Genomic DNA, 22,833 nt, shown 5'->3' on the forward strand with positions numbered 1-22,833 from the left:
GAAGACCTCAATGACAGCCGCCAGGGTGCCCCGAATCCTGCTGACCAGTCTTTGTCAATCAATGTATCAGGGTCATCTCACAGATGGTCAGTTATTAAAAAAAAAAATTGTTTAAGAAATAGAAGTACTGTAAAACTGGCACAAGCGGCACTCAAATGGCTGACTCAAACCAGGCAGCTCAATATGCTGGAAAGTGACAGTCATGTGTCCTTTGGCGACTCCGGAAGCGCGAAGCTGAGCGGGCAACTAAACCTTTGTAAATCTAAGTTTTTGGAAGTGTGACTTATGTCCACTCCTAGGTACCCCCAGGTACCGAACACTACACCAAAGTAATGAACACAGAGCACATACACCACATGTGTACTTCCCTTCCCTCTCCTGCCTCATGTCACGCTGCCTCTGCCACCAGAGCCCTGTCCCACCTGACAAAACACAGTGGGCTCGATCTGCGGACACTACCGGCCAGACCATCCCAGCCAGGTCACCTCCTAGTCTCCGGACTCACATGTAAGAGTAAATGGATCCAAATTTACAATTCCGGGACCTTGGACACATGCCAGCAAGTGGAAATGAACTCCATTTAAATATAATATATGTACTTTTTAATGAAAGAAAGTTTACTATTAAGCTGTTAATTCCTTTGCCAGGACAGTCTAGCCAAATGAAGTATTTATTTATACATGAAATTACTTTTCACTGAAAACTGGACACATAAGGTTAACTCTTAAGAGTAAATCTACAAGAGTAGACAAACCTAGACAGCATATTAAAAAGCAGAGTCATTACTTTGCTAACAGAGGTCCGTAGAGTCAAAGCTATGGTTTTGCCCATAGTCATGTACAGACGCGAGAGCTGGACCATAAAGAAGGCTGAGCGCCAAGAATTGATGCTCTCGAACTGGGGTGTTGGAGAAGACTCTTGAGAGTCCCTTGGACTGCAAAGAGATCAAACCAGTCAATACTAAAGGAAATCAACCCTGAATATTCATTGGAAAGACTGATACTGAAGCTCTAATACTTTGGCCACCTGATACAAAGAACAGACTCATCAGAAAAGACAGTGATGCTGGAAAAGATTGAAGGCTCCAAGAGAAGGGGATGACAGAGGATGAGATGGTTGGATGGCATCACCAACTCAATGCACTGGGAGACGCTGAAGGACAGGGAAACCTGGCGTGCTGCGGTCCATGGGTTACAAAGAGTCAGACACGACTGAGCGATTGAACAAAGAACAGTGAAAGCTGTCTATCTCTTTTAGAACATAAATATGGCTTAACTGTGATTTCTTTAAGCATTTCTATTCCTACTTTTTTCCCCCACTGCTTTTTATCATCCCAAAGTCATCCATACCTTGGAGGAGTCGGAACTCTTCATGTATGGCTCAGCACCATGGGTGATGCTCCCCTGAAGTACTTTTTCAATTCTAGCCACAAGGAATATATCAGGATGAGGACACGTGACTGAAAATATCCCCTAGGGAACAAACCATCTTCTTTAGCAAGCAGAATTTACAGTCACATTAAACAAATCTCACAAACATTAAAGATTCTCAATCAGCAAACAGCAGAACTACTCAGAAGCACCCAATGCCAAACTGGTTAACTCAACAACAAACAGTTCATCGTTCGATCAAAAAGGCTCTTTGGCGGGGGAGGCAACTAGCAGCAAGTTTAGAAAAAAAGAAATGAGAAGTCAAAAGCCATTTCTCTTTCAGCTTGCTTTGACAGCCTCGTGATATACGCAATCAATCTAATTAAGAGTCTCATTTACTCAAACTGCGCATTTTACGCTTCATTTATGTATTTACACAGCTTGTACAAGGTAGGCCTTAGTGGCGTGACCACTGGGCCAGTCCCCCACCTGCTTCGGGTACTGCATGGAGGCCTCGTGGAGGATGCCCAGAGGGGCAGGCAAGCTCTGCCGGTCGCCGTTCCTCAGAGACGGGGACGTGGTGGCCAGCATCTGCCGCACTGAGAAGTGGTTCAAGTCCACGTGGAAGTCAGCAGAAATCTTCCGGTTGCATTTTACGTCAAACAGGGACAGAGTGACAAAGAAAGGCTCGACCTGGACAAAACAAAACAATACAGACCATCACTAGGGCTCAAACTGTTGGGACAAGAGAACGCTGCTATCAAAGAAGAGACCACTAGACCTGTGTGTGATTGCTGCTACAAGTTACTGCGAAAGTGCAACAGCCTCCCTCCCTGTCCTGTATCGTGAACGTCCTGTCTGGTGGCCCAAATGACCCTCTGCACTCTGATCTCACCCTCCGTTCTCCAACACCAGGAACTAGGACTGCGTGACATGACTGCACTGCAACGGGCTCACCTGAAACCTCGGAATGTGTTTGTTTTTTAATTTTAGTTTTTCAAAAGGAAAATTACGTTTGTAGTGGGCCCTTCTTCATTTTCGGCAACACAGCATTGCAGATTGAAAGATAAATCATTGCACTTGACGAGAATTCTTTTTCCAAACTTCTCTTCAAATGGCTTCACTTCTGGCTCAGCTGATGAGAAGTCAAGCTTCTTTAAAAGAAAATGCAAATATATAAATGTATTATGTTCCCACTAAGAAAAAAAATCCCATAATAAATGTATCCTAAGGAAACTGCTTAAAATATGGAAAAGCTATACATATTTATTTATGCAAACTGTGTTTACTATTTTATACATTTATGTAGTATATAATAATGGTCAAATAAATGATGGTATATCTACTCAATGACTGATTATATAGAGCTTTAAAATTATTGTTATGAATAACTCAAGTGTTCATCAACTGAAGTACCTATAATCAAAATGTGGCATATACTATAAATCCAATGAAATATTACTCAGCCATAAAAAGGAATGAAGTTCTGACATATATTACAACAAGGATGGGCCCTGAAGACATTATACTAAGTGGAACAAGCCAGACATGAAAAGGAAAAAATCAAATGATTCCACATCGATGAGCTTCCTAAACAGTTAAAATCTTAAAGGCAGAAAGTAGAATAGAGGTTACTAAGGGTGAGGGGAAGGAGATACAGGGAGCTGTTGTTTAATAGGCACAGAGTTTCTGTTTGGGAGGATGGAAAAGTTCTGGAAAGAGATCGTGCTGATACTTGTGCAATAATGTGACTCTACCTAATGCCAGTGAATAGTATGTTTAAAAATGGTTAAAGTGGTAAATTTTATATTGTGCATATTTCATCACACTAAACAAAAACCTATCCAAAAAACTATATGGTTTTGAAGTCTGAGAAGAGACAGAGGAAAATACTGATTATTAAATGGGGAAAAGAAGTTCTATTTAAAAAAAAAAAAAAAAGACAACAAATGAAGAAGAGGAAACTACGGGAGGAGACGCAACAGGACAGCTGGCCCCTCTGAGCAGCCCTGTTTGTGGGCAGCCCTGGAGGCCCTCACCACGCGTGTTTGGGGTGTTCTCAGGACACAGGTGTGGACTGAAGGATGGCAAGGCTTGTGTTTGGAACTGAGCTTGGGCCAGTCGGGAAACAGTACTGTCTACTGGGCAACTGTAGAGATGCATGCTATTTTCTTGGTGGTGGGTTTACAGAGTAAATTATATATGTTCTTTGTGGACTAGCACATCTTTGGATGTGGACTAGCACATCTTTGGATAAATCTCCTTCAATTCTCAACAATCTATGGAATATCAAATGTTCACAATGGTTGTGTAATGGTAATGAAATTACTGGTTTTTGTTTTCTTTCTCCTGAATTTTCTATATTATCATATTGCTTTTCATCCAAAATATATAAATAAGCAAACAAATAAGCAAGCAAATAACCTATCAAAGCTTTTCTTTCCTTGAACTAGTCTAAATATTAAAATACTTCTTACCTGAGCATCTGGGTCCAAGTAAAAAAGTTTAACTCTGCTTTCACTTTTCAGTTTGATTTCTGCTTCTCTGGCACTCTGATAACAAGATAAAACAAAAAATAAAAAGCACATTTAAAAACCTCCTTTTCTTACAGAGGTGTCTAAGTATGTTTGAAAGCTACCTGAAGAGCCAGACTGCCGGACAACCCTGCCCTCATCTTGGTGGGTCACCTGCACGTCAGCGAATAAGGACAGACTATGTAAGTACTGTGGGTAGGCGGTGAGGACAGACACAGTGTAAGATCTGTGCGGGGAAAAGAGAAGCTAAGACTTGATCCCCGCCCTTGCGAAGCTGACAATCGACTGGAGAGTCAAAACCAATGCAAACTATCATGTAAGAAACGAGTTGCCAGTCCAGGTTCGATGCACGATACTGGATGCTTGGGGCTAGTGCACTGGGACGACCCAGAGGGACGGTATGGGGAGGGAGGAGCGAGGAGGGTTCAGGATGGGGAACACATGTATACCTGTGGCGGATTCATTTTGATATTTGGCAAAACTAATACAATTATGTAAAGTTTAAAAATAAAATAAAATTTAAAAAAAAAGAAAAAAAAAAAAAACAATGCAAACAAAGCAAAAGAGAATAATTAAACATTACCATCAGGAAAAGCTTCATAGAGTAATGAAATAGGTGACCAGCTCTGAATGAAGAGGTAGAATTTAGACAGCAAAAAGGAGGAAAACATGCGCATTTCAGATCGAATGAAAAGGATGCAGAGAAAGGATAGATAATGAGAGCAGAAAAGAGTCCAAATGGCAGAAAGGACTTACAGTCCAGCCTGTGACTTGAGGGTAAAAGTAAAGGATGGGGAAGGAAGACGTTCTGGATGGTGGAATAAAGAAAACTATGGCGGATCTTGAGGGACAGCCGTTGGTTTTGGTGGCAGGCAAGGGGGGAAATGCTGATTCATTCAATAAATATTCATGAGCACATATTCTATGTCAGGTTAAGGACACAAACATGAGTGAAGTGCAGTCCCTGTCCCCAAGGAATACCATGTGGGAAGACAGGATATGAACAGCAATACGAACGGCAAAGGAAACCATGCATACAGCGAGCCAACCTGCACCAGGGGGTGGCCACGAGAAAGAGCTCCAGGAGGAAAGTCCATCTTGCAGGATAAGGACATTTGGCCAGAAAAGGAGAGAAGGGCGTTCTAAGCGGAGGGACTACAGGTATAAAAGCACAAGTTCACACTTGAGCAATGACCAAGTCATTCATTACAATGAATGGCACATAAGGAAAAATGTAGAGAAATGAGTCAGATTTGTATAGTGAGGCCTGGGGATTTCATTAAGAATCCAGAATCCAGAATCAAAAAATTCTGCAATATTTTCATCAAGGGAATTTACATTTTACAATAGATCTGCCCCACGGGTAGGGCTGAAGCGATGGATTAAAAAGGGAAAGACCAGGAGATCCACATGGTCTCTCCCAGGTTATGACAACAGGCTCCCAGCCTCACAGCAAGGCCTATAACAAACCCCACCTTCCTAGCCTTGGGTGGCCTGCTGGCTGACAATTAAGCTGGGAGGAAGAGCAGGTTTATTGAGAAGGTGGGAGACTGGATTCTGGAGATCCTGGGGGATTCCCAACTGGTAACATCCAGTAGACAGCCAGAAAGATGCAATGTGAACACAGGGTGGGGAGGAAGGCTGGAATCACAGACAAGGAGAACCTCAGCACAGAAGTCTTGGCGGGTGGGTGAGGGTCCCTGGGGAAAGTGTGAAAGCAAGTCTGTGGACGGAAACCCAGAAGCCCCAACACTGAAGGGATGGACAGAAGAAGAGAAGACACACAGCGGCAGCGATGGGGGCTGGAGCAGTGCGATCTGGGAACAGGCAGAAGAGGAAGCTTCTAGGAGAGTCACAGAAGTCATCTCCAGCCACATTGTGCCTCACACCTGATGCCTCTAAATCTATACCCTGCTCTTCCTGGCAGTCAGAGCTCTTAATAAAACATCCTCTCTCATCTGCTCCTTTGCTCAAAGATCATGAGTCACATCTCAGCACATGATCAGCAGAGACAACCACTGGAGAGGGCATCTAGTCCTCTCTGCTGGTAGCTTACCGAGGTCTATTATCACATTTCTAATCATGGCCAATTGGAAATTAAGTATCGTCTTCATTTTCCCAGCCATGGAGTTATTCTAAAATGTTTTTAGCCATGATGCAAGGGCTTCCCTGGTGGCTCAGACAGTAAAGAATCTACCTGTAATGCAATGACCCAAACTCCATCATGACTATATTTAAACAACTGTCTACATCGAGCAGAATGAAATGACCACCAGAATATCAGCTAAGAAACTGGATACTAGTTCTAGTTCAGTTGTGAACTAGCTGTGTGAACTTGAGCAAGCCACTCAGCCTCCCTGGACTCAATTTTCATTTCCAAGTAAACATATTCAACAAGGTGCTGGCTCAAGTCTCCTTCCATGGCAAAGCTGATCTTGTTCCTCTCCCTGCAGCTTTAAGGCTTCTGGAGGCTCAGGGGCCTTCCTACAGATCAGCTCATGCTTTTGCCCATTGCAGGGCAGCTGGGAGGGGGTGGACAAAGTTTGAAATCCATCAAGCCCATCATTTTCCCTGGTTTTTCACATCAAAAGGGCCAGAATATGTGCACGCAGAATATACTTAACTGAACCCAAAGAAGAATTTGCTTTACTTTGTCCATGAGGTTTCCTAACAAAAATATCAGTACTACATGCTGTGAGCCACCACCCACAGTGACACATTCTTTTCCTGAATTTCTGCTGGATTCTTTGAACAAGGGCAAACTTTATGATCTCAGACACTGGAGCACAACTGGCATAGTAGCAGGAGAGCGTGCTCTCAGTCATGTCCGACTCTGCGATGCCATGGACTGCAGCCCACCAAGCTCCTCTGTCCATAGAATTTTCCAGGCAAAAATAGTAGAATCGGTTGCCATTTCCTACTCCAGGGGATCTTCCCGAAGCAGGGATTGAACCCGAGTCTCCTATGTCTCCTGCATTGGCAGGCAGACTCTTTACCATTGAGCCACCAGGGAATGGATCCTTAATGTAGAAGCATTCCCTGGTGCCTTTCTGAAAGATGTTTGTTGATTCGAGCAGACTAGGAGATGAGAAATGAACAAAGCAGGAATGACTGCTAAGGGCTCCATATAATTGGAGGGCAAACAGGGATGCAGATACATTAAAAGAAAAAAAAAATCAACTAGCCAAAATAGACTCAAAGCATGCTAATGTTGCCACTAATATCCAAGAGATATATTCTTCACCAGAAAAACCACTTACTGGGGAAGAAGGGACAATGTTAGATGTAAAAATAACCTCAGAGTGTATACTCTACCTTACACACGTCGACAGCTCTGCTCTGAGATAGATAAAAAGCAGGCTCAGCTTCTTAAAGTTCCTCCCAGCCCTCCCAAGGCCTAGAGTGCTTTAAAAAGAGGGTACATCTGATAAATAGTGTTTGAAACAATTACCAAGTAAAACTTAGGCAGTAAGAAAATGTGGCTTTGCCCCAGAGCCAGAGAATAATAAAATACACGAAGGTATCAGTGATAAAATGGGGTATTCATTCATAACAGCCAATATCTCTATGCTAGATGTTACCCTAAGAGCATATTTAAATTTGGTACAAGCTTAGGAGGCAAGTCTTATTTTATCCTTGTTTAAGGGAAAACACTGAGGCATGAGGGACATGTTTGGAGCAAACACTTTGCTCCAAAGTTTGCTCCAAACTCACAACACTAAATAGAAGTCTGGCTTCTAGCCGAGGTTGTCTGGTTTCAGTACCGACACTCTTTAATTATTAGACCAGAAAAAATAAAATAGGTAAAGAATATAAACAGGCAAGTCAGACAGCAAAAAAACCAAATGGCAAATAAACATGAAAATATGAAAAATATCACTACTAAGCAGCAGAATAGAAATTAAAGCAGAGAAACACCATTTTTTATTCCTCTGGATGCAGAGAAACAGGAATATGAGTTGTTACAACCTTTGGGGGAAGTAACCTGGTAATATTTAAAGCGCTAAAAACATGATAAACTGTGACCCAGAAATCCCACCTTGGGGAAGTCCTAGCGCTGAAATAAGAGCACGAGCATTCAAGTTTTAAATACGTCACGGTGTTTATTGCGCAGTGCCTGTGTAGGCTAAAAACAGAAAATTATCTAGATGCTCGTGAAGAGGGAGATGACTAAATAAAGTGTGCAGTATCCATATTTGGAATATTATGCAGCTACGGAAATGAGTATGAAGACAAAAGATTGAAGGCAGGAAGAGAAGGGGATGACAGAGGATGAGATAGTTGGATGGCATCACCGACTCAATACACCTGAGTTTGAGCAAGCTCCATGAGCTGGTGATGGACAGGGAGGCCTGGCGTGCTGCAGTCCATGGGGTCACAAAGAATTGGACATGACTGTGCGACTGAACTGAATGATGGCAATGAGTGAACTAGAGCCTGTATGACCCTAGAAGGACCCTTAAACAAATATTTTTAAGTGGAGCAAGTTTCAGAGTAATGTGTAGATCATGAGCACATTAAAAAACAAATAACCAAAACCACTACACATGTGTATACATGTTTCCATCAGCAATTGGTTTAGTGAAGGAGAAACTATAACAGGTTAATAACATTGGTGCTCTCAGGAATGTAGGGATGGAGGTTGAAGGGAAAAGATGAACTTTTCTTTATGTGACTTTGAATATTTTTACTTATTGTAGAAAACATATTTATTTTCACTTAAGTTCTAGTAAAGACAATGAAATAAAATAAATTTGGGTAATAAGTACTTTCACAGTCTAAGAGCCCACAAAACAGAACTGTACAAAAAATAGCCCACAGACAATGCTGTCCAGCACTTCTCAAAGTGACAGAAACCAGCCCTACTCTTAAAAATAACCTGAGGTCAGTCCATACTGTGGATGGAAGAAGAACTCAATTGCTTCTCCCCAAACCCGGTTGCTGCCGTCCTACCCACTGTCCGTCTGATACTTTGGGTTCCACGTACAGGAAACCGAGAGGAAAATGCAGAAAGAAAAGTAACGACAGAGCCATTCTCTGTAAAAATTGACACTTCTCAGAAATCACAGAAGAGAATGAATTGTCTAAAACAAAAGCCATTGCACCCACTCCTGTAAAGCCCAAGTTTAATCACTAATGATACAGCCTGACAATGTTTTCTTCTTTTCTTCAGTTATGAACCATCCATTCAAGAGTTCCCAGAAGAACTACTGCAGAGTTTAGGCCCGGCATGCTGCAGTCCATAAGGTCACAGAGTTGGACACAACTCAATGACTGAACTGAACTGAACAGCTTAAGTTTACCTCTGAACAGGTAAAACAATCGGAGGCCAGAGTGTTGTACTTTGAGGGTGAGTCATCAGAAAAATATTCTGACTGTTGGCTCATTTAAACAGAATGGGTTGGAAACAGGAAGACTTTGCAAAATCCTTTGAAGTCAGAATATACACTTTTTAATTTAAAGAGCTGTCATGATTTGTTTCTACTACTTCCCTGATATTTAACTCCCTGGGACTACTATCACACCCTCTGTGACACAAAGCTGCAATAAAACATTCTAGATAAGGAAGCCCAAGGAATGGAATGCCAGCTCACCTCACAACACAACCCTAGCCAATTCCTTTGTGTTGTAACACAGTGACATAGTTTTCTGGACTAGGATACAGGGAAGGAAGCATTTATTACAATGTGGTGTAAAAACTCAGAGAAAGTGTCTGAAATTCTTTGGTTTCTAACAAATACGTGTGAGTTTGGCACCTTGATGCTTACTGAACCTCAGCGAGACTCTAAAGTCTGAAACACCACCTTCTAGCCCGTATTAAATTGTGGAAAATTTACCTAGGAAGGTAAATTCATTCCCTAAAAACAAGTTACACAGTAATAGGATGGGAGCAATTTTGGTTCAGCATCAAACAACAATTCCCTTTCCCAACCACTTGGGGAGACCAAATTAAGACTGAGCGGCTGTTTCTGAGTACAGCAAGAACACAAAAATAGAAAAGTTATGGAGGAAAATATAAGGAGAATGAGAGTTTTCTTCATACTATCTTTACACAGGAGAGGATATATATATGTGTGTGCATATTCATTCCAATGTTACCTAAGGTAAATGCAACCAGAAAAAAAATATTTATCAAATAAATAGTAATCAGGTTTACCACATGATCATATTACCCCTCGACAATGAAGAGGAGAAACCAATTAACTAACTTTAACTACAGTTTGTATGTTTAATAAAAATGTTTATAAGACTATGTACTCTTGATACTTTAAATGCTGGTACATTTAGAACAAATACTGGGTTCTGTATTAGACAACAGAAAGAAAGGCACAGGTTTTAGGGTGTACACAGTATGTCCCCATCAGAAAACAATGAAGGTGTCCAGTACTAAACGTACAAGCAACAAAAGGGCCAGGAATATACAAAACACGCCGAAAACCTGAGTCCACATCACTCCTACTGTATGTCAAGGGCCCCTGCATTCCATTCCACAATGAAATATCAACTATTTTTGTACTAAAACAGCTTCCTCTCACTCACATCCTGTTTGGTTATGTCTCAGGCACAGCAGAAAACAAAAGCTGAGGCAACAGGATGAATGAAGCAGAAAGAGGGGCTGCGCTGAGAGAAGCCTGCCATTAAATCACAACTTTGCCTGCCCCCATTGTTCTAGTCCTTTCTCTGCAATCCAGCTCAACGGTGGCCTGACCTCCCCATGGACTGTTTCCCACTACCGACCTCTTAACTTCCTCATCCCCTTGACTAAACTCTCCCTTCTCGTACAGCTGTGGGACTCCAGTCTTGCTCCCCACCTCCCCAGATTCAGTCTCAGATTCTGCAGCTCTGGAATCCATTCCTTCTAAAATCAGGATAACCAGTGATCAATCAACCTTCCTCCTTTCTTAACAGGTACCAATGATCCCTGCTCCAGAAACACCGAAGGGAGTTGGAAACAGTCAAAACCACCCACACTTGGAGCCCTGGATGACGGAGGGGCTGAGAGTCGGGCACACACGTGCCTGAGCCCCTCATACTGTATTTCGCCACCAACCAGGCACCTGGACAAGAGGTCTCGCGAACAGACACCTGCCCACAGTGGGCAGGGATGGCAGCATGCCGATGAATGATGGCACAGCTTAAGTTTTCTTTTTCCCTTTGAAAAATTACCTTCTGCTTTTTTCTACCTTCTTTAAGTAAAATGGTTTTAGAACACTTGAGAGCTGGCGTGAGGTGGGCTGGTGGGTAGGGAGGGGGAACAACAGTTAAGCCCCTTATCAGTTCAGTTCAGTTGCTCAGTCGTGTCCGACTTTGCAACCCCATGAATTGCAGCACACCAGGCTTCCCTGTCCATCACCAACTCCCAGAGTTCACTCAAACTCATGTCCATTGAGTCGGTGATGCCATCCAGCCATCTCATCCTTGGTCGTCCCCTTCCCCTCCTGCCCCCAATCCTTCCCAGCATTAGGGTCTTTTCCAATGAGTCAGCTCTTCACATGAGGTGGCCAAAGTACTGGAGTTTCAGCTTTAGCATCAATCCTTCCAATGAATACCCAGGACTGGTCTCCTTTAGGATGGACTGGTTGGATCTCCTTGCAGTCCAAGGGACTCTCAAGAGTCTTCTCCAACACCACAGTTCAAAAGCATCAATTCTTCGGCGCTCAGCTTTCTTCACAGTCCAACTCTCACATCCATACATGACCACTGGAAAAACCACAGCCTTGACTAGACGGACCTTTGTTGGGAAAGTAATGTCTCTGCTTTTGAATATGCTATTTAGGTTGGTCATAGCTTTCCTTCCAAGGAGTAAGCGTCTTTTAATTTCATGGCTGCAATCACCATCTGCAGTGATTTTTGGAGCCTCAAAAAATAAAGTCTGACATTATTTCCCCATCTATCTCCCATGAAGTGATAGGACCAGATGCCATGATCTTAGTTTTCTGAATGTTGAGCTTTAAGCCAACTTTTCTCTCTCCTCTTTCACTTTCATCAAGAGGCTTTTTAGTTCCTCTTCACTTTCTGCCATAAGGGTGGTGTCATCTGCATATCTGAGGTTATTGATATTTCTCCCAGCAATCTTGATTCCAGCTTGTGCTTCTTCCAGCCCAGCGTTTCTCATGACGTACTCTGCATAGAAGTTAAATAAGCAGGGTGACAATATACAGCCTTGATGAACTCCTTTTCCTATTTGGAACCAGGCTGTTGTTCCATGTCCAGTTCTAACTGTTGCTTCCTGACCTGCATACAAATTTCTTAAGAGTCAGGTCAGGTGGTCTGGTATTCCCATCTCTTTCAGAATTCTCCACAGTTTACTGTGATCCACACAGTCAAAGGCTTTGGCATAGTCAATAAAGCAGAAAGAGATGTTTTTCTGGAACTCTCTTGCTTTTTCCATGATCCAGTGGATGTTGGCAATTTGATCTCTGGTTCCTCTGCCTTTTCTAAAACCAGCTTGAACATCTGGAAGTTCACGGTTCATGTATTGCTGAAGCCTGGCTTGGACAATTTTGAGCATTACTTTACTAGTGTGTGAGATGAGTGCAATTGTGAGGTAGTTTGAGCATTCTTTGGCATTGCCTTTCTTTGGGATTGCAATGAAAACTGACCTTTTCCAGTCCTGTGGCCACTGCTGAGTTTTCCAAATGTGCTGGCATATTGAGTGCAGCACTTTCACAGCATCATCTTTCAGGATTTGAAATAGCTCAACTGGAATTCCATCACCTCCACTAGCTTTGTTTGTAGTGATGCTTTCTAAGGCCCACTTGACTTCACATTCCAGGATGTCTGGCTAGAGCCCCTTATAATGCTGTACTTTTTAGATTTCGACCATGACTCGAAGTAAGAAATACATTTACATCACAACCACACACACACACTCTCTCTCTCTCTCTCCATATATACGTGTTTATATGCATGATATATAGTATCTTAAATAATATCTATCATGATTAAGGGCAGGACACTTTAGTATTCTCTATGCAATTCTATCTACTTTTTTATTCTGGGTCACATACTGTTGAGCTTAAGAAGCCTGACACAAAGAGTACGTATGTATGCTTCCATTTTTAGGAAGTTCTAGAAGAGTTAGAACTAATCTGTGGTGATAGAGGTCAAAACAGTAAGGGTATCAGCTGAGACGGAGGATACAAGACAGTCTGCTGAGGTGCTGGAAATGTTCTATATGTTGACATGGGTAGGGGTTCTGTGGGTGTGCCGACATGAAATCCAGAAAGCTATACAATTAGTGCCCGGGCACGTCACTCTATGTAAGTCCAACTTCAGTTAAAAAAAAAAAAGAATAAAACATTAAAACAAAAAATAAATGAGAAATGGAGGTTAAAACCAATTTAATTACCTTTTACCAATTAAAACAGCTTCCGCTAACTTGGTTGTTACTCACTGTTTGAAAACAGCTTCAAATGTATCTTATAAATATACTCTTTAAAGAATAAATGTATGTGATCTATGTCTCCTTTAAGTCTGACAACCAAGGAATTCTAAATCATGCTGTCCAGGTAGCAGTAGTCAATAAGAGAAGAAAGGAAGGCACAGCTCTTACATGTCTTCACAGGAAAAATACAGACTTCTACTTAATACTAATCTCAAAGAAAAGCTATGACAAACCTAGTCAGCATATTAAAAAGCAGAGACATTATTTTGCCAACAGAGGTCCATAAAGGCAAAGCTATGGTTTTTCAGTCGTCATGGATGGACGTGAGAGTTGTACCATAAAGAAAGCTGAGCACCAAAGAATTGATGCTTTTGAACTGTGGTGTTGGAGAAGACTCTTGACAGTCCTCTGGACTGCAAGGAGATCCAACCAGTTCATCCTAAAGGAAATCAGTCCTGAATATTCACTGGAAGGACTGATGCTGAAGCTGGAGCTCCAATACTTTAGCCCCATGATATTAAGAGATGAGTCATTAGAAAAGACCCTGATGCTGGGAAAGATTGAGGGAAAGAGGAGAAGGGGACAACAGAAGATGTGATGGTTGGATGGCATCACTGACTCAATGGACAAGAGTTTGAGCAAGCTCTGGGAGATAGTGAAGCACAGGGAAGCCTGGCATGCTGCAGTCCATGGGGTAGCAAAGAGTTGGACACAACTGAGTGACTGAACAACAAAAACAAAGCTCAAATAATATCAGTCTTCTCTTAGGTATCCACTGTGTTCACCCAGTAAATGGACAAAGTTACTTTTTTGAATTATAGACTGAACTGCATATATTATCTGTTTCAACAAACATTTTGCTTTGAGAAATCACAAACCCCAAAATATCCAGAAACAAAAAAGCAAATCTGAATGTAAATACGGTACACAGAAGTTCATAACATAAAACAAACACATGAGCCAAACTCTTCCAGCCCAGAAGGTTACAATGGTGGCACTAAAATTAGCTGTAATAGGCAGGTGCTAAAAAGACACTGTGGTAACAGTCAGGTTCCAAAGAAAAACAATATTCTCAAGTCCCAGCCAGGGAGGTAAGTTTTGTATTTTTGAACAGCTATGTTGTCTTAAAGTGAAGGTCAATGTTGAATGCCAGTCTATTTATAATGGTATATAGATAAACCATGTTGTCTATTACAGTGTTTAAGATGTGGGTGTGTAGGGTCTCTATTTCACTGTGTTCTCACACACACAAAAAGAGAGAGACAGAATAAAAAGGGAATAACAGAGGAAGAATATAAAGGGCCAAGGAAGACAAAGATATTTCTCTCATTTAAAAAGAATCATTCAGAGATGCACACAAGGAGACAAGTACAAGGATATTCTTTGTAGCATTGTTTGTAATAGAAAAAAATTGAAAATAAGAGAACTGCTAAAATAAAATGCTTACACAATGCAATAAAGGGTATGAATTTGATCTACACACCAACTTGGATGGATCTCAAAAATGAGGCTGAATTAAAAATAAAAGCAAGTACAGAAGACTACGTAATCATTTATATAACATTTTAAACATGCAAAACACAGCTGTATATTATTATGATAGATATACTGGTAAAGATAAGAAAAACAAAAGGAAGTATCCCCAGAAGATCCATAACAGTGGTTGTCTCTAGATGAGGCTGTAAGGGAAGAAGGGAATGGAGTAAGGATGATACTTAAAAAAGGATTTCAACTATAAAGGATATTTTATTTCTTTAAAAGATATTGAAACTGAAAGAACAATACAGTAACAAGTGTGGAATCTGGGTGGTGGGAATGTGGATGTTTTGATCTTCTCTGTGCTTTTCAGTAATTTCTGAGCTTCTCAAAATTATATAAAAAAATAGGTATAACTATTTTTTTCTTCCATTCAGAGTGACCCAGGAACAATTCATATAACTCAGGCAACCCTTTTTGGTTCAGTAACAAGATTACTAGTAATACAGATACATCCTTTTTGGAATTGTCTCTATTAACTTAAATAAGGGAGCATATGTGTGAACACAGTAAGTAACATGTTACCATGGAAACATTTACCTGTGCATCTTGGTTATTTCTTCAATATGTGTAATGTGGTATGAAATATTATGGAGGAAAAACAAAGAATAACAAAAAGAGAATATGTCACAAGGCACTTTCTGGAAAACAAACTGAAACCTGACTCAGGTCAGTAATGGTATTCTACCTCACCAAAGACTGTGGTCAAAAATTAGCAGTAACTGCACCATGAGTTTCAGAGAAGGCAATGGCACCCCACTCCAGTACTCTTGCCTGGAAAATCCCATGGACGGAGGAGCCTGGTAGGCTGCAGTCCATGGGGTCGAGAAGAGTCAGACATGACTGAGCGACTTCACTTTCACTTTTCACTTTCATGCATTAGAGAAGGAAATGGCAACCCGCTCCAGTGTCTTGCCTGGAGAATCCCAGGGACGGGGGAGCCTGATGGGCTGCCGTCTATGGGGTCGCACAGAGTCGGACACGACTGAAGCGACTCAGCAGCAGCAGCAGCACCATGAGTTTAGCAGTTCACTACCACGTACTTGTGAAGCACTGCAACCCCATCCTATGAAGAGTGGAAGATTTAGCGTGGTGTTACCTTGGCAAGTTCAGGCAGGTAGCTGTCTATACCGGAACCAGAACCTTCCAATTTGCTTTGTTCATCATCTAAAACAGTAAAAGAGATGACCCAAGTCACTTGTAGTTGAGTGTATCTTATTTAAAACAGGAGAAGGAAGGCTGTCTCTCTTATGTCGCCTGGAATACCGTGGTTTTCAATCTGGATACCCAACAGAAACACCTCAGGGCTTTTAAAAAATGCTGATGCCAGGCCCAGGAGTGAGCATGGAATATTTGATGGTGGAACAGCCTGGGCAGTGTTTAAGCAGAACTGTCATTAGCTATGGATAGCAGGCCACGTGGCCACACCCACCAGGCCAACTAAAACAGAATCTCTGGTGGGACAAAGGGAATGGCATTTGTTAAAGGTTCCCAGGCACTTCTAAGGCATAGCCAGCAGGATTGGGAATCACCTGTCCAAAGGCCTGAAATAAAATGTGAATTGTCAAGAATGTAGCCAGATTTCCCCACCCACTGATTTAATCTGTGGCTTCTGCCCATCCTAACTCTGACTCGAAAATTCCAAAGGATATGATTAATGATAACAATAAAAACCATAATTAGCATTTTAAGTGCTTACTCTCTGCCAGGCACTTGAGATACATTATCTTGCTTAACCTTCCCACCAACCAGCAAGTTCTGTTTTTATTCCCACTTTACAAGTGAGTAAACCAAGGCTCTGAAAACATAGGGAGCTCGCCTGAGGTCTCATAGCTGATGAAGGGTATTGCTGGGACTTGAACTCAGGTCCTCCTTTCTGCCTCCAAAGCTGTGGTTCTTCCCATTACACGATTTCCTTACACAAATGACGTCAGCGTAGGACATCCTACTGTAATGCCGGCAGCCCATCTGTAAGGAGCTCACGTGTGTCCCACCTCCCTGTACCTGTCAGTCATCTACTTCCTGCATCCTCTGGGGAAACGGAAGACACGGTGGAGCGTTCGCACACCTGGAGAGAGCCACACCTGCCTACCTTCATGAGAGTCTCCGTTCCGCTTTTCCTGCATCACAGCTTCAAAGTTGAGCTGGAGAATCTTGTTCAGAATTGTGATCCACTCTTCCATTTCCACTTCACTGTCTGCTGCCAACAGGTAACTACTTTTGTCCTGCATCTTGAGCTCAAAAGCAAAACGCCTGACTTTGTTGTTCTGAAAGGGGGAAGGAGGCAAAGAAACATATTTTAGAAGAATTGGGTCATCCTTGAAAATTCTTCTCTTTATTGTCTGCTGGTGAGTACTATCTCACCGGCATTTCAGATCGAGTCATTTAAAAAAGCAAGCCCCTTCCCCTTCAGCCCTCATCACTCTCCACCTTCCCTGATTTATCTTCTTCGTGGCTTTATTTTCCCATTTGACACATTACAGATTTTACATATTTATCTTATTTGCTGCCTGGCCCATCCAGTGGAATGGGAGCTCCTCAGGGCAGATTTCTGTTCTTCCCTCCTTCATCCCTGTTTCTAGAACACTGTCTGGCAGGTAATAGGCCCTTTAAAAATATCTGAATGAATGAAAGTTCACTGAAAATTTTTCAATTTCTCTAGCTCCTATTTTTTTTTTTAATGAAGTAATATGTGGTATCACATTTTTAAAGCAAACCATTATCAGTGGACTTCCCTGGTGGCTCAGATGGTAAAGAATCTGCCTGCAATGCAGGAGACCCAGGTTCGATCCTGGGTCAGGAAGACCCCCTGGAGAAGGGAAAGGCAACCCACCCCAGTATTCTTGCCTCGAGAATCCTATGGACAGAGGAGCCTGGCGGGCTGCAGTCTGTGGGGTTGCAAAGAGTTGGACACGATTAAGCGACAAACACTACTAAACACTACTATTATCTACCAGTAGGTCTGACTCCCTTACCTGGAACTTTCTCACCACTTATGAGTCTCAGAAGGTATTTAGGCACCAGGTCTCCCTTCCCCCGGCTTCCCTCATGCCCCCAGCTTTTCTGCCCAAAGTATAAAAACCGTAATCCACGTGCACTGTATTCAAAGGATGAATGTGCTGGGAGGCCAGGGTTCCTCCATCTGGGCACTGCTGACTCCTGGGCCCTCTGTTATGGGAATGGTCCTGGGCCCTGCAGCCCATGTGGAAGCAGCCTAGCCTTACCCCCGGATGCCAGCAGCACAAGCCCCCAGCTGTGACGATACAAACCTGCCTCCATATAATATCAATCTTACCCCAGGGGTACATCACCCTGGGGCCTGCACTAGGCAGAGGGTCAGCTCCGAGCAGTGTGACACAAGACTCCTGGCGAGGACAGGGTGAGGGACGTGACGTCACACACTGCCACTTACACGCAGGGGCCAGGCAGAGAGCTCACTCATTAAAATGCTGGCTGGTTAGCCGCTGGCCCTGGGGGGCCTCAGTGAAGCTCTCAGAGACAGGGTGGCCTCCCAAAGGTGGCCCTGAGTCCTCTACAGCATGGTTCTCAGCAGAGAGCTGCTCCCGAGGAGCATGTGGACCACCACGCCCTGGGCACACTTCACAGCAAGCGTCAGAGGAGGGGTTGAAGACGGGTGTGAAAGAAGTTCTCAGCACTCCTCATGCGCTTCTTATTAGGAAACTATGGTAAAAGTGGGGCTAGCAGCAGGTCTTGATTCCCAGTTATTCCTCTCTCTAAGCCTCAGTTTCACTCTCCACAAAATAAGTGTAATCAACTTCAAGGTCCTAAAATAGGGGCTCAAGATTCATTTCGGGTCTATTTTTAAATTTTAGTTTAGGCATTTCTTTGAACTCACAGCATTGATCAACTAACTTTTTTACAATGTCCAAAAGCAATATTAGGAAAAAAAAAACAAACAAACCTGTAACTCTTAAGCCATTAATTTTGGTGATTAGCTTACAAACAGATATGGAGATAGAAACAAATGATTTAAAAATTTTGAAGCCTTAGATACAATTCATTAAATGCAAAATGCCATCCGCCACACCTGCAAAAGGAATATAAAGGAAGTGATGGCCACTGAGCTCAGAACCTTAGAGTCTGAAATATGCTCCAGAGATAAAATGATCAGGAAGTCTTTACTGCAAACCATCGATGCATTGACTCTGTACTGCAGACCATCTATGCACTGACTCCGTATTGCAGACTACCTATGCATTGACTCCATATTGCAGACCATCTATATACTCTGCTGAAGACAGGCATCACAACTATCTTATAAAACAAAAGTAATTATTTCTACTTTCTAAATGATGTTACCAATTATATATAGTTTTGCTTTAATAATTTAAAAAAAAAAGTCAATGATAGAAAATTCAACTAAAACATAAATGAAAAGGTCTCTCAGCTTAAGAATACAAATGAAACTCCCACTTGGGAATCCCACACAAGAAGTTACTTCACTGTCATTGATTATGCACTCTGGTATGGCTCCCTTTACGTGCTGAATAAACATTCTTTGATATAATTTGGTTTACATAGCGGCAGCTTTCAGCTGAGGCTGGGTCACAAGCTGAGAGCACCATGGGGTCAATTAGCTGTTGATGCAAAATTAATTTTCAACGGACATTAAGTGGTGTTGTCATCTCGACCTAGGGCCTAGGTACACTTTCCTGTATCCCACCCCCTTTTAAAATTTCAGTACTGCACAGTGTTTGTGCTTTTCTGCTGTTGTTGTAACCATCAGTAATTTAAAAGACCAAGATTTAACTACAATTTTGCATTTCTGGTTTTCCTAAAAAAACCTCAGATGATCTAGCAGCCTGGAGCTGGCAGTGCCCCCAGCAGCATCAGCTCCCCACTGAAGGGAGCCCTGTGTTCCAGTTCGTCTGAGTCCCTAGCATTCCCCATTGCTTTACAAGCACACCTCTTCTTCCACCTAACTTATTGGTTTGGCACCTGCAGCCATCTGAGCCTGGACCCGTCTGGACCCCTAACTTCCATGCTCACTGTGATGAAACAACAAGGTCTGGACTTCTTCTCCCATCATTAACTACTAAAAAACTGGGCAAAAGAGATGAAACAACTGTTTCCAGATATTTTGCAACCATCAGTGCAGCCCTACGATCCCTGATAGAAAGGAAACGAATGAGGTGAGCCCTACCAGCACCTTAGCTCTCTGCCTGGACCCAGGAAGGTGAGCCTGAACAGAGTCCAACAGTTCTGCTGACTGAAGAGACTGCCCAGAGTTCACAAGATGTAGGTGGACAGAACACGCAGGACAGAGTCTCCAGAACAAGAACAGGGTTCTCAGCACACACAGACAACAGCGACCCAAACTTAGTAACAACACATTCATTGTGTGATTTCTATTTATATGTTATGCTTCACCAAAAACGCTACTCAAAAAAAAAAAACAGTCAAGACACAATACCCTAAACTTCAGGTTACCATCCATAAGGGATAAAGAGAAGATCAACAGGGAGTAAAAATGGCATCAGACTCCAAAAATAACACTAGCACCTAGAAGATAATGGAAGATCTTCAATGTATAAGGTAAATTTCACCTTGGATTTTGATACCCAGCCAAACTGTCAGTCAAGTATGAATGCAAAGCTAAAGGTGTCTGTAGACAGACTAACTCAAAAAACTAAGATCCTATGAATAATTTCCCAGGAAGCAATTGGAGGATGTGTTCCTCTCAAGTAAGAAAGCAAAGGGTGAAAGAAGATGACACAGGATCCTGAAAACAGGGACTCTGACACAGGGAGGAAGGCAAAGGGAATTTCCAGAATGGTGACTGTAGAGAGTCACCATCTAATTTGAACTGGTTCAGATTAGAGCAGTTAGGAGGGCTGCAGAAGCTGAAATCCTCTCTAGCATTACATAACGTCCACAGTTGATGAACAAAGAGAAGTAAACACTCCTTATCTAGCAATATGGACATAGAGCCCAGAAAAAATTTTAAAATAGTGGGAAAAGTTGAAAATGATCCTTTCAGGGAGTGGGGAGTAGGCAAAGTGAGGGTGATGCTGGTAGGAATGCACCTCTAGTGCTTCCTCTCTCTGCTCTTTGACATTTAAATCAAATGAACGTACTATTTTGGATGAGAACAAAATTTAATTCTAAATAAACATGTGAATACATAAGCAAGGGCCAAACCAGAGAGCTGTGTCTCTAACCTTAGTCACACTGGCCCCACAAAACAACCCTTCTTAAAGGACTGAGCTTTGGGCCGATGTCATCAGCAGATACTGACTCATTTTAAGGAAGCACTCTCTGATCACGGTGACTGCATCTATTGTGAGGAGTCGTCAAGGAGATTGTTCATTAATCGCACAGTGCCCTCTGTATGAGGGCCCCCAAGAGAAATGTCTGAATGGGCTTCATTCTGAGATTACTCGGGCAGCTTCTGACTAATTGGTTGTTTGTATCTACAGACACTGTGCCACCAAACGGGTCTCTGAGCTAGAAAGCGCAGAGCCAGTGTGTCATCCACCCATAGCAGGCGTTAGTTCTTTAAAATATATGCTTTTCCCTCAAATTAATCCCATCTTGTCTCTTCCCTACTCTGACTCCTGGTTCACCTTTCACACCCACTTTAAATGTATAATATCCTATATTTTTGGTTTTCCTTGTAAATTGCTACCTTAGATCCTCCTGGGAAATGGGAAGGGAGGGGATAAGTGGATGGATGGATGAACGTGCAGATGGAGAAACTGCCAACCTGCTTTCAAAGGCAGTTCCGCACAGGTATGGAAGGAGCCACATCAAACTGTTAACGGCAGGTCTTTGAGAAAGGGAAAGATGGGGGCCAACGGGGACTTCTGCACTACCTGTACTGTCTAATCTTCTATAATATTAACATGCTCATGCACTGCATGAGTGCTAAGTCACTCCAGTCTGTGACCCTATGGACTGTAACCCATCAGGCTCCTCTGTCCATGGGATCCTCCAGGCAAATATACTGGAGTGGGTTTCCATGTCCTTCACCAGGGCACCTTCCTGACCCAGGGATCAAACCCATGTCTCTTACATCTCCTGCACTGGCAGGCACGTTCTTTACCACTAGTGCCATCTATTATGTATAATTAAAATAATGTTTAAGATTCACTCTACAACTATAACAGCACTTATGGCAACAAAAATACCTAATATTGGCTGAATGCTTACCAAGTGCCAGCACTGTTCTAAGCTCTTTACATGTATTGATTAATCCTCTCCATAACCACATTCAGTGCTATCACTATCCCCATTTAACAAACAAGGAAACTGAGGTACAGAGAAGTTAAATCATATCTCCAAGGTTACAGAGCTGGTCAGTGGTAGAATGGGGATATGAACTCAGTCTGCACCTGAAACCCAACCTCTTGATCGATATATACTACTCTGCCATGGGTATTATGATGATAAAAGTCATCACTGAGATGCTAAGAACTGTCCCAAATATTTCCAAGTTAATTCATCCAATCCTTTAACTTATTTACCCTATTAAGGAAATATTATCATTATCTGAATCTTGCATATGAACAAACTTCTGTCAATAGCTAGTCCAAGGTCACATAGTTAAAAAGTGGATGAGCCAGGTTTTAAGAAGAAAAACATTTGCCAGAGCACTCAGGGCTCCTACAATATAATTCTGCCTGTCGCGCACCCACTTTAGATGAAAAACAAACCTTTACTCAATTTTTACATCTGCCATTATAGTTCTACCACAAATATAGCCATTTTTGGAAGTGTTTGCTTAAATCTGCTAATTCATAGACAGTATTTTTACAAATGAGAAAACTCAATGATAAAACTTGTTTCATATTTACCTGAACCACACCCATACAGGAATCGAGAAATATTGATCCTTTGGGTTCCTTGGAGATCTTTTCATCTTTATAAAAATTCAAATTGTAGGACCCATCACCAAGTTGAATCAGGTGGAAAAATCGTCTTTTAAATGACTGAGAGAAAAATATACACACAGTGATTGTTTCAGAACGAAAGGAGCCACAAT

At 42.2% G+C, this 22,833-nt stretch overlaps 1 protein-coding gene across 50 annotated transcripts in view; it reads right to left on the bottom strand.

Moving 5' to 3' along the window:
• DOCK9 (dedicator of cytokinesis 9) overlaps positions 1–22,833 on the bottom strand; it is a 298,290-nt gene that overhangs the window by 110,258 nt on the left and 165,199 nt on the right. For 46 of the 50 annotated variants that reach the window (XM_086330406.1, XM_086330405.1, XM_086330365.1 and 43 more), the window contains exons 7-13: positions 22,646–22,780; positions 16,921–17,095; positions 15,928–15,995; positions 3,848–3,922; positions 2,384–2,524; positions 1,860–2,063; positions 1,350–1,472 (exon numbers count right to left, since the gene is read on the bottom strand). In XM_086330406.1, coding sequence (XP_086186532.1) covers positions 1,350–1,472; positions 1,860–2,063; positions 2,384–2,524; positions 3,848–3,922; positions 15,928–15,995; positions 16,921–17,095; positions 22,646–22,780 — 921 coding nt within the window. The remainder of the gene's footprint in view (positions 1–1,349; positions 1,473–1,859; positions 2,064–2,383; positions 2,525–3,847; positions 3,923–15,927; positions 15,996–16,920; positions 17,096–22,645; positions 22,781–22,833) is intronic. The other 4 variants (XM_086330372.1, XM_086330355.1, XM_086330368.1 and 1 more) reach the window with 1 other exon arrangement.

Source organism: Bos grunniens, chromosome 12, assembly GCF_055505025.1.
Source record: "Bos grunniens cultivar Pamir isolate PY7600 chromosome 12, Bosgru_T2T1.0, whole genome shotgun sequence".
In the NCBI taxonomy this organism is placed as follows: domain Eukaryota; kingdom Metazoa; phylum Chordata; class Mammalia; order Artiodactyla; family Bovidae; genus Bos; species Bos grunniens.